Source organism: Melitaea cinxia, chromosome 5 (genome assembly GCF_905220565.1).
Source record: "Melitaea cinxia chromosome 5, ilMelCinx1.1, whole genome shotgun sequence".
Classification (NCBI taxonomy): domain Eukaryota; kingdom Metazoa; phylum Arthropoda; class Insecta; order Lepidoptera; family Nymphalidae; genus Melitaea; species Melitaea cinxia.
Genome location: NC_059398.1, coordinates 347,176 through 360,324, shown reverse-complemented (window position 1 = coordinate 360,324; position 13,149 = coordinate 347,176). Strand labels below are relative to the sequence as shown.

The 13,149-nt window shown below is 33.8% G+C and overlaps 1 protein-coding gene across 1 annotated transcript; it reads right to left on the bottom strand.

Annotated features, from left to right (window-relative positions):
• Window positions 1–4,229: 4,229 nt before the first annotated feature.
• On the bottom strand, window positions 4,230–5,075 carry LOC123653617. The gene has a single exon (XM_045589611.1). It carries the CDS (start codon window positions 5,073–5,075, stop codon window positions 4,230–4,232), a length of 846 nt encoding a protein of 281 aa, XP_045445567.1.
• Window positions 5,076–13,149: the final 8,074 nt, after the last annotated feature.

Below are 13,149 nucleotides of genomic sequence, written 5' to 3'. Positions count from 1 at the left end.
AAACTATATTACAGACTCCGCAAGTGAATTACTCTCGAGAAATATGATATCTAATGAAATAAAAATGTGGATATTTTAAAAACTAGAATTGTCCCGCAGTTTCACGGACGTATTATTTTAGTTTTGTGATCATTTAAAGTAAAAACACATATTTGTAAGTCAAAGTAATTTAACAAATTTTTAATATTGGCGCAGCGTTGATGGCATTAACTATTTAACTATTGGTTACGGGTTTGATCCCTGGGCACGTCAAACATGTATAGGCTCTATAATTGTTTACAGTAGTCAAATCGTTTGTGCTAATGTTTTACATATTGTGTAGATATTTATTCATTTCTTTATATTTAAACATAAACTTCATAAATTTATATTATTAATAATATCTTATAACATACACACACGGTCGTCTGTTCCTACGGTTATAACAAATTATTTTTATTATTATACATAGATTGAAATAATACATAAAAAAAAAATAAAAAAAAAAATAAAAAAAATAAAAATAAAAAAGCCTTTTATTTCATGCATTTTTTTTGAACATTCGTTATTTACAATCTTTATTACAGTCATGAAAAAAAATATATAGAATGGATTATTTTATACAATAGTTAGACATGACCATTTTGTTTTAATTAATTATAGTTGCGTAAAATTAAGTAAAATAAAATTAGAAGTAAAATTATAGATTAACAAGCAAAAATAAAAATAAAAATTAAACATTAACATTCAAAAGTACAATTTAAAATCAAACTTCATTCGACTAATATAATTTGTAACGTTTAAAAAATTAGTATCAAAATCAAAATTAAAAGATAACAATTTAAAAAAATTAACAATTAAAATATACAAATTAAAATTAAATTTAATTTGATTGGAAAAAAATTCAAAATTAAATTCAAAATTCAAAAAATCAGAACTAAAAATTTAAATTAGAAAATTCAAGTCGAAGTGAAAATTAAACATTAACAATCAAAAAAATACAAATTAAAATCAAATTTCAATCGATCGAATAACTGTAACATTAGAAGTTAAAGAGAAAAAAAATTTAGTTTTATTGATTGAACTATTGTAAAATATAAAAAAAATCAGAATCAAAAAATTAAAATTAAAAATCTAAACTAAAAATTAAAATTTCACTGATTGAATAATTCCAAGATAAGAAAAAATAAAAATTTAAAATATTCATATTATAAAATTATATTATATTATAAATAAATTCTAATAATAAATAAATTCTAATAATGATATGCATGAACCCCTCAAGTTGTGAGGGTGAAGGCCTCCTCCAGAGAACTCCAGTGGTCTCGGTCATTGGCTTTTGCTTGCCAGTCTTTACCTGCCACCTGTGTGATGTCGTCCACCCATTTGGTTATAGGTCTTCCTCTTTTTCGGGTACCCGCTGGGCCTGGCCATGAGGTCGTGCGGATTGTCCATCGATCGTCGATCATTCTCGCTACGTGTCCTGCCCATCTCCATTTTAGCTTTAGGGCGTAGGTGAGAGCATCTGTTACCCCTGTCTTTTGTCTTATTGTAGTGTGACGAATTTTTTGAGATTTTTTAATTTTTGTAATACTTCTCTCCATGCTTCGTTGGCAGGACCTTACTTTATTTTTAACCCTTGCAGTGAACTTCCAGGTCTGACAGCCATAGGTTAGCGTCGGCAACAGACAGGTGTCCATGACCTTTCTTTTAATTTTAATAGGCATCTGACTTTTTAAGATTTCTTTTAGGCTCCAAAACTTTTTCCATGTCGTTGTTATTTTTCTATCTACCTCTATATCATTGTTTCGTTTATGGAAGGAAATATGTTTCCCTAGATAGATATAGCTCTCGACGTATTCTACCGGTGTGTTGTCTAGACATATAGAGTCTTGTGTGGCATTTGTCATGAGTTTTGTTTTGCATAGGTTCATTTCTAGTCCTGCCTCTCTGCTTGCTTGTTGTAATGTTACTAACATTGACTCTAGCTCGGTGCTTTTTTCTGATAGTAGGACAATGTCATCAGCAAACCTCAGATGGCTGATATATTTACCTTGTATACATATACCGGTTTTTTCCCAATTTCATTTGCCTATAATCGATTCCAGTACAGCTATAAATATCCGAGGTGATAGAGGGTCACCCTGTCTTACTCCTCTTTTGATGGGGATTGGTGGACCTGTGCTCTCCAGTTTTACTCTACTAGTGTTGTGTTCATATAGGTATTTTAAGACTTTTACGTACTTATCCTCCACTTTTTGTGATTGTAAAGCTTTCCATATTGCGGGGTGTAGTATTGTATCAAAAGCTTTCTGATAGTCAACAAATCCTATATAGAGTGAACGTTGAAATTCTTGATGTTTCTCTATAATCAGTTCTAATGAATGGATGTGGTCAATAGTGGAAAAGCCCCTTCGGAATCCTGCTTGTTCGATTGGTTGACTTTTCTCTAATGTAGAACTGATTCTTTTCTCTATAATCGAAGCGAATAACTTGTAAAGAGTAGGAAGGAGGCTAATTGGCCGATAATTACCTATGTGAAGTGGGTCGCCCTTCTTGAACAGCAATATTATATTAGACTCTGACCACTGTGTAGGTGTTGTAGAAGAACTAAGTATAAGGTTGAATAAATGGGTCAAAGGGGCTAACAGGAAGGGACCTGCCGTTTTTATGGCCTCGTTCGTTATTCTGTCAGGTCCTGGGCTCTTCTCTGCTTTTAGCCTGTTAATTCCAATTGTAATTTCTGTTTCGTCCACTGGTTTTATCTCTACACCAGTTTTATCAAATTTTATGTAATTTTGATCAACGTGTTGCTGTACTGGAGCATTGTACAAGTTTTCATAAAAGCTGGTTGCTATGTTTAGTATACCTTTACGGTCGTACCTTGTGTTTTGAGCATCGTGCAGTCCTTCTATCCATACTTTGTGCGATCGCAATTCCTTGAAAGCTTTTTTAATACTTCCTGTAGAGTTAATGTGCTTTTCAATAGTAATCTTGCGATGAGTCGCGTAGTCTCTTCGAATGTATTTACCTCCTAGTTTGTACAGTGCTTTCAATTCATTTTTCATAACTCTCGTCTTTGGTTTGGTTTTTTGTAGAACCTTTCTACGATGTAATAGCTCTGTAGTATGGGTAGATAACGCACTGTTACTTACTTTATTACTGTTGTATATAAGGGCTTTCTTTAAACTAGTATCTAAAATATCGACTATTTTGTCATAGCATTTCTGTACAGAACTGGTTTGTTGGCAGTGCTGAAGGTCTTCGTTGCATTCGGTGAGTGACTGTTTGAATCTCGATATTTCTTCTTCATTTCTTAGTGAACTTCTTAAGTTTCCAGCGTAGTACATTCTGGTTACTTTTAATTTTTGAATAAGAAATGTTGCTCTTAGGAATCTGTGGTCTGTATTGTAGTTCAGGTTGACGACTTGTATATTCTGCACATTGTTCTTTAAATTAGTTAATATATAGTCTATTTCGTTTTTAATAGAGCCACCTGGTGAGCGCCAGGTCCATCTTTGACTGTTTTTCTTTTTATAAAAAGTGTTCATAATAGACAGTTTATTTTCGTATGAAAATTCTATTAGTCGTTCGCCTCTGCTGTTTCTTGTGCCATAGCCGTAGTTTTTCATGATCATATTTTCTTCTGGTTTCGGTTGACCAATCTTGGCGTTAAAATCTCCCATGACTACTATATTCTTCTCTGATATTTTCAGGGCTTTGTCAATAGTATCATAGAATCGCTCTATTTCTTCATCCTTTGCAGCTTCTGTAGGGGCATACGCTTGTATCAGACTGATTTTAAAATTATTAATATCTAGTGTCAATAGAGCCACTCGTTCAGACAGACCAATAAAGCTCACGATATGGGCTTTGAGGTGTTTTTTTACGAGAAACCCCACACCATAGAGGCCTGGAGTTTCTCCTATGTAGTAAAGGATAACGTTTTCATATTCTTGAATTGAATTTCCTTGCCTTCTAATTTCAGATAAACCTATTATATCGAATTTTACATTTTCCAGTGCTTCCATGAGTTCTAAAAAGCGGGTGTGAGAAGATAATGTATTTACGTTGTATGTTGCAATATAGAGTAGGTTATTATAAGTAGGTTTCAGTTCATTTGAGGTAGATGTCTCTGGAGGGTTACGGTCTTTTCCTCCCACGGTGACCGGCCGGATTGGGAGAAGTTTTTTGTGTGTTATTGCATGTTCTTCATTGTGATTCTTCGGGAGGGGTTTAAGTGTTCGTTGCTAATCTTTGGTGACACTGTATTCTTTGATTGCGTTGTTATTATTGTTTTTGATTGTCACGTAGTTTAATATCCCCGGTTTTACTATGTTATCGGGCTGACTCAAACACTTTTGCTTTGTAAGGGCAGACACAGTTTTGTTCTTTTTACTTACATGAGGTATATTCTGGGAAAAATTGTTTGGGGCATTTTCCGGCGAGTTTGGGAGACTCCTTTTTTTGTTTTTACTATTTTTAGCTGTATTCTCTAATATAATAAGTTTGTCGTATTTAATGATAGCTTTATTACCCTTTTCCCTTTCGACTTTCACTTGTTCTTGCAGCTCTTTCCTTCTTTGTAGAACAGAGGGGGGGTAGTCCTCTTTTACATAATATGGTGTTTCTTTTAGAGCTCCTTTGTTTTTGAGGATACCAATCTTCTTCCCCAGGGTTGCAAAAGTAACTGCTACAGGACGTGGCTTTTCGGTCTTTTTTCCTATTCTTCTTACGACTTCTAGGTCCGTACAGTCTATTTTTATCGGGAGATGTTTATTTATTAAATCTATTATGTTGATTTCCATACTATGGTATGATTTTTCATCTTCTTGTAGACCAAAGAATACAAGGTTACGTTGCCTTGCATGTTTCTCTAGGTAGTATATTCTACTTTCTTGGTTTTCCACTCTTGTCTTAATGTTTTCGTGCTTTTCTTCGAGAATTAGAATTTTTTCTTCAAATATTTTGTTTATGTTTTCTGTCACCTTCTCTGTCAACTCTTCCGCAGTTTTGTTTATCAATTTCCTCTGTTCATCAAGATCCTTTTGGATCGCGTGAAGTGCCACCATTACCTCTGACATTTCTTGCGTCATTTTGTAGAATAAAAATGTATGTGGTCTGTTTTGTTTTAGTACAGGTAGTGCCCTCTATTTTCGCTTGCAAGAACTTCATGCACAAACCAAATAAATTGGGGAGTATGGTCGGTATCTTAAGTGTAGGTAGTACTACCCTTTTCTGCTAGATGGAGTTAGTATACCGTTGCTCCGAAGAAATTAAAAGACGGTTAATGTTTAATTTCAATGACTCATTTGTGTTTTAGGTTATGGTGTCAGAATTTCCACTCAACTTAACTCACAACACAAAATCAAAAGCTAATGTTTATTGTTTACTATACTACTATTGTTCCGTTGATGTATAAGGTCTCACAAAACGTCTAAGGTTTCTTCAATTTGCACACATGACACCTCCTTTGCAAATATTATTATCACTGTTTTTTCCCAATTTTTACTAGTTTATTGTTTTGTTTTCACTTTGTCCACATATATTGAGCACTTATTCACGATTTTAACTACTTTTTAAACTGTAACTTTCGCTAATGAGAATTAAATTGACGGATAAACACGGAGCTAATGTTAACCGTGGCACTGCAACGCCCCCTCCCCTTGAAATAATACATATATAAATACAAATATTACACCCAGACTCAGGCGAAAATCGATCCCGCAACCCGTGGAGCAGAAAGCACTACAAAATGCGCCAACGGGCTAGACGAATATATTATAATTATTATATTATATTATACATGTAAGACAATATTCAAATGCGACATGAACCGTAAATATAACACATATGAAGTAGAACCGATATAAGAAAATAAAGTGCGTTCATATCAAGCGTGTAAAATATTATAAAAGTGCACATTTATATTCAGTTAGAGGCAGCGTAATATTCAGTATCGAGTCGACATCTCTTTGTTCGTCCAATATATTGCAGGAGTGATATTTTTTAAAAATGTTATTTTAAATGTGGCTCTCGTAGTGTTTCAAATGCTGTTGCTATATAAGTGTTTTGTGTTACACATTTTTAATGGTTATAAGAATAAGTGTGTGTTCGCTAACGAAAAAAACAATAATTAAAAAAAACCCGCCTACGAGAAAAAAAACTAATAAAAAATCAACTGGAAATGCTGGAACAAAATAAAATATTCACACAGCCGCCATGTTTGATTTTTCGCGCCTCGCTTCAAACGTTATTATTATGTCCTTAACAACTTTTATAGTTATTATATATACCTACATATAAACAAGAATTACGAGCTGCCCACTTCATGATAAATGATGCCTGTGCTACATAGAGATCTACAACGTAGGTGAGGTGCTGAATTCCCGAAAATTCCCTATATGAGTAAGAATTTTTTATAATTACTGTAGACTATATAAATCTGTATTAACACATAACATAGCATTTTCTTTAACGCTCGGCAATTTTTAGGTAACTTTAGTATAATTTTTTCACAGTTTTTAATCAAAACAATGTCTCAAACGAAGGTAAGGTCCGCCTTATGCATGATTCTGTAGGTTTGAGGCACATCTATTAGGACAGGCCTGCCATCATCTGATTCAATATTAATTCCATTAATATATCCATACTAATGGAATGACGTCAAGAACACACAGCACATAATGTGGATAAAATTCAATCCAACTTCACAGTGTGCGATGGGTTTATTTTCAATGGTCGACTCGACTCGACTCGATTCATCTTGTAACATCCCAATGCTGGGCATAGGCTTCCTCTATATACGAGGTCTGGAGCTTAATCCACCACGCTGGTCCACTGCGGGTTAGCAGATATATTCTCTATTATGATATGATAAAGATCTCCATAAGGTATCTACAATTACAACCAGGACCGCAAGGGTAACGTGCTCTCCGAGGCACGGTGGGGAGGCCCAAAAGGAGAGACCACCAAACCGGAAAGAAATATTTGTACAAATACAAACATCAGTTTTGATGGTCGGTTTATTTAAATAAGCTCTGATTTAAATATGTGTCATTGGTCCACTAATAAAACTTTATGGACGTCGAGAGGAAAACAGTCCAATAAAACGGCTAACTTATAAAGTGGATTATGTGAATCAAAAGTAAAATTTAATTATGCTTTTATATAGCGTCTCTGTGATCGTTTATCACGTTAAGGAGAAGTATTGTGACGGAGTTTTACTTACATGATTGTTTGACACATTGTCCAGTAAAAATATACAGCCTTTTTTTCGCTATGGAATGATTATATGCATGTTTTTACAATTTATTGGTTCAAAGCTTTATAAAATGCGACTTAACTTTAAACGTCCATTATTTTTTTTACATTAATAAATTTATAAAAAAACTCCCCTAGTCATTGCTTTGTGTTTTCATCTTGAGAAATTAATATATTTTTGGATATAATTTATTCTATTTCATTCTCGAGGCCGCTAACTTTTCAATCAACCATCGTATTATATTATACATATAATTATTCAAAAAAGGAAGACGCTTCTCAATTCGACTTTGCTTTTATGTGTGTTACCTCAGAACTTTTAGAGGTTTTGGAGAGGTTATACTTGTCTTGTGATTACATTTTAGTACAATTACTTATTGAGTAATCTTTGATAACGCGTGTTAACTTGACTATTTTTTCGTCTACCTACGTTGTATTACTTTTCGATGTTATTAAAGGCGTTATAAATTTTTTTTTCGTTTGCAAGTAAACATGATTATATACATTATTTAGTAATTTATGTTCTGCAATAAAATATTAAAATATTAAAAAATTAACAAACAGAGAAAAAGAAATTGCCCACTTCGGAAAATCGTGTATAAAATGTTAACAAAAACGTTTTTTGGAGGACAAGGACAGTTGTACGTTGGAATAATCCTCATTATTTATTTATTCTATTTCCCTCCACCCGATGTAATGAAAAGGGATGTCTTCATGTTATTTATTGGTCACCCGAATCTCTATAATTGTTATACAAAGGGCTCGAGAAAGACCGAAGGCTAAGTGCTCTAAATATTTATTAATCTGGAATGCTAACATTTCTGTACTCGTTTGTTATATAATAATTGTCCTGGCATGGTCAAAGTTTCATTATAGAAAATCATAGCTACTTCGATACCCGCTTGGAGTTGGTATTTACATATTATATTTATTCCAATATTTGCTCTTTTGGATTTTCCTATCCACGTTCAAAAAGTCGTCGGTTTATTGTCAGTAGCACTCGATCACGATCATTAATGGTCATTAAAAAAATATCTTACTAAGCCGTGGTGGGACAGCGTAGCAGGCTAACCTTCAAGGCTCCAACCGATTTCTCCAAAAAAGAAACCTGTCAGTGTCACCAGCTGATTACAAATTTTATTTCGCACATTCCAGGTTATTGATAGATTTTAACTGAGGTAGGGCACAGCAGGAAATTTTCTGCTCAAAATATGAAGGCGCCTGACTGGGGTACCTGGTACCTCGACTTTACAGAAGATATATAATACTGCTTTCAAGCAGTGCTGTGTTCCTGTTGGTCAGTAAGGTGATCTCCTGTGATTTGAGGTCGGAATCGCGCTTGCGATGCTTGCTTTTGCGTTGCAGACGTCTATACTACGGTAATCACTTACCATCAGGTGAGCCATACGCTAGTTTGCTAGTCTAATCATAGATCAAGTAAAAAAAGGTAGATAACGCACCTAGAACAGAAAACTGAAGCCACTTTTCTAAAGATGTGTGAGTGAGTGAAGTGTTGACACCTTTTAAAAAAAGTCCCTAAAATTTTTATTAAGCAATTAATTTAATATAGGTAAAATGGGTATGTATGTATGGCGTCTTCGGTGCGACAAAGCCAGTACTGCGGTCACCAACCCGCCTGCCCAGCGTGGTGACTATGGGCAAAACACATGAGTTCACGTTATTTTTGGCGTAAACTTGTGGAGGCCTATGTCCAGCAGTGGACTGTATAGGCTGTAATGATGAAAATGGGTATGTGAAAATAAAAACCTGTTTATAATTTTAAATAAATTTGCTAAAAATAAAACAAAAAATCGGTAGAATAATAAAAAAATATATTCGTAAGATAATCGTATGAATGGACACTTCCTATCCCCTCTGTTTATCTCTTTTCAGTTTGCAGTCGGTTTTTTTTAACTATTTTTCTTAAACCTAGAATCCTTTATGTTGTATAAGTTTTTTAAATTTTTGTCGCTTAGAACTCAGAGTCATCGCCATTGTTTGCATTTTACTAATATGATGTAGTCTTATGTTCAAATATTTTTCAATCACTAATCGTATTAAATTGACTTTATGCGCATGGCCAGCATAATCGTGGTCATTTTCTCAGTCTTACAGCCGCTACTCATTCACCTCTTATTAAAATATTCGTTGGAAACCTAAAACCATGAAATTTGATAGTAAAATATGGGTACCTAGTTTACTCAAAAATTGTAAAAAGTTAAAACATAAAACAAACGAGTTAATAATTCATAAATATATTTTGATTTTTTATTTTCAATTTATGTAACATAAAATAACACGAGAAAAAAAACAATAACTATGTCTACATTTTACTTAATTATTTTTCTGATTGCGTACAATTTACTTACCCACATTTTGGGGTATTGAAAAAAAGAACTACTGGCAACACTCCCGTGGTACGTCATTTCGTAACATTGAAATTATAAGTTCCGAATAACCTCAATATTATTTTGGAATAACAATAAATTTAAAGTTTTATATGTACTTACGTGTGAAACGATATTCCTTCAGATTTTTTGTTTACTTTGGTATTGTTTTTGCACCATTTAATCACACAAGACGGCATTTTATAAGCAAAGTTACTGTATGAAGCCTCGTGACATACTAACGAAAATGAGCGTAGTTTGATGCATATGTGTGCGTGAGCGCGTGTATTTACTTGAAGGAGCCGAGTTTTGTGGCTTCACTAACAACAAAGGCCGCGCATTATCTACTTTTTTTTTACTATATCTATGAGTCTAATTATATAGAAATAAGATTTTATTTCCAGAAGGTAAAACAGGTCCCTAACTTGAACTATTAACCATTTACAAAAAAAAAAATAGTATTATTGAATTTATAGATTATTAATAAAAGAGAGAATCATTATCTGTCAGATAAAGCAGATATTGACAGTGAAAAGAAAAATATAAATTTTGATTTGGTGAAAATCGACACACAATTACGTCACATAGCTTCTTTAGAAATTGTTGAAACAGACTTTAGGACAGCAGATTCGTAAAGCGACAACTAGTAAAAATTAAGGCTTCAAACGCTTCACACTCAATGGCCCCCAGTAGTATTTTCTCCTGCATCGGGAGTCCGGCCACACAATACACAAGCACAAACGCCCAGACCACGAGAAATACCTATATTGCCAGTAAAAATGTTGGTAAGTCTTAAGACCCGCTGAATAAAAAAAATTTAACCTAAAAATCTAATCTCAAAATTTGACCGTTTATCGGCATCATTTCCTTACAAAATGAATTCGACGGGTCTCAATCTAAAGACTAGCCAAAATATTTGTCATGTGCGGGGAACAAACCCGAGACCGTTATCGCAATAACCAGTGATTTGACCGCTGGGCCAACGCGGATATAAACGAAACGAAACAAACGACGGATAGTCGACTTTTCTGAAGTTGCACATACATTAAATACTTCGTTGTACTGGGACACGTGGCGGTAGTGGGGTGAGTAATGAGCCGTATTCACGTAATTAGATAACGACCACTTTGTAATTATGTGCTGATAGGGACCCTTCAGAATCGCTTAGCATAAAGGCCGTTCCGCTGTGTTATATCAAACCGAAACTATTATCGGTTTACACATCATTAGACCCTTGACTGGATCTTATAATATTACGGCTCAATTCAATGACGACCTTACTGGTGTATTTGGTAATTTTGTTGTATAAACGCCAGTGCGGATACGATTCCCGTTCGGGTAAATATTTGTATTTGAATAACTATTTATTTCTCGTCTAAAAGTAGGTCCTCGTGTTTACGTGTTTTTGAATTACCTATTGTGTTTAAGGGAGTACGTAAAGGCATAGGTCCCGATCATTATCATCATACATTCCTAACGGAGGTCTGTCATATAATGGAAAATATCCGTCAACCCATATTGAAAGAAAGAATAATTGTGTTTGCTGGCAATCGAAAAAAACCGACTTAAATTACATCGACAAGTAATGCAACGTAGGTAGACAAAAAAATAGTCAAGTAAATATGCATTATCAAAGATTACTCCAAAAGTGTTAATCAGATCTCGATTAAATTTAAATGTGACCACATGATAAACATCAGCTTTCGATTAAATTAAAAATCATCAAAATCGGTTCACCCAGTATCAAGTTTATTAATTAATTTATTTATTTGTTGCACCAACAAGAAATACACTAATACAAAGTTAAGAGGCAAGCTCAGTTATGCGGCCAAGTGTATCCTCAATGACAGGCGCAAACCGCATGCACTTGAGCGAACAATTCATTATTATACTAAGTAGTAACAAATTAACAAAACAAAAATTTCACAAGAGATAATTACCAAACGAGACACAATTTTTTAAAAAACAATTACTAACAAAAGTTATAACAATGCATCATCCGGTCTGAAGTTAATAATAAATAATCATAATAGCAAATTTCCGATTAATATAAAAGTAATCAATCACTATCAAATGGAATGTTAATACAACAACACTTGGATTATCAAAAATTATTAAAAAAATTAAACGATAACAAACCATTATAACTATCAAAAATTTAACAAAGGACAAAAACATTGAAATTTCATATATATAAAACAGAAAAAAATTACAATTACATGATCCAAATATAATAACAATAATTAAAAAGCACAATATATAACCCAATAATAATAACAATAATAATAGGGCCAGTAACCCACCAGACACAATACCCGTCTGGTCGGAGGATTCACGCATAACGGACCACCTTTGTGTCTAAATGCGGAAAACCGAGCCCACAACAAAACAAACAAACAATAATAATAATAATGCACCGCTTGAAAGCACTCTCATTTTAATGTCAGGGATAGCAATTCTTTGAATTGAGTTAATGTGTTGGAGAAAATGTCTAGTGTGGTTGATTTACAACGTTTGGCCGATGAGCTAGAATCACCATCATGCTCCTCGCTCCTTGTATGTGAGTTATGGACACTATTGTAGGTACTCAACATTCTTTTGAGAGGAACATAATATCTTCCTATATGTGAGTGTGAGAATCTTTCGGCGAACGGTGTGTACTTCTCGTGTCGAGGCAATCTGCTGGGAATGGATATATCTAGATGAGAAAGGAGAACGGAAGCGTCAATGTGACCATTAATCAGTTTATACAGAAACACGACGTCCAGCAGCTTTCTGCGGTGGAGAAGCGGTGTCATATGAAAGTGTTGCAAACGATCGTCATAACTCGGGCAGGTTTTCGATAGATTGCAACTATAAGATAAGTTATGTGGATTTTCAAGGGTTTTCCTCTTTCCCTCGATTTCTCTGGGATCCCATCATTAGATCCTGGTTTCCTTATCATGGTACCACACTTGGGATATCTCCTTTCTAAAATAATTATCAAAATCGGTTCATAAACGACGAAGTTATCCCCGACCATACATAATATATATATATATATATATATATATATATATACATATATATATATATTTGAGGTCGGTTAAAAAAAATGTATATTCAATTAAAAGGCCAGTTCATACTAGTAATAAAGATAGTAGGTGGCGCTAGTAAACGACCTTATTGTTTCTTAGATAAAAATATTATTTTATCAGATCAAAACCGGATTGTCGTTAGATCGTGACCGGCATTACAACGTTGTTTCTAACGGAAAATCAATAACTTCCTAAGCTTATTAAGTATCAGGAAAATAAAGGTGACAATATCTGTGAAAAAGAGGTTGGTTATTAATTGGATAGGTAAATTTTATTTATACATTATTTTACATAAATAAAAAATATAATTTAGACCCACTACGTGGAAATAAAATAAATCAATAAATAAATATCATATAACATACACACATGGTTGTCTGTTACTACGGTAAGCAACTTAATGCTTGTGTTGTAGGTAACAGCCGACCGGTATAGCTACATAT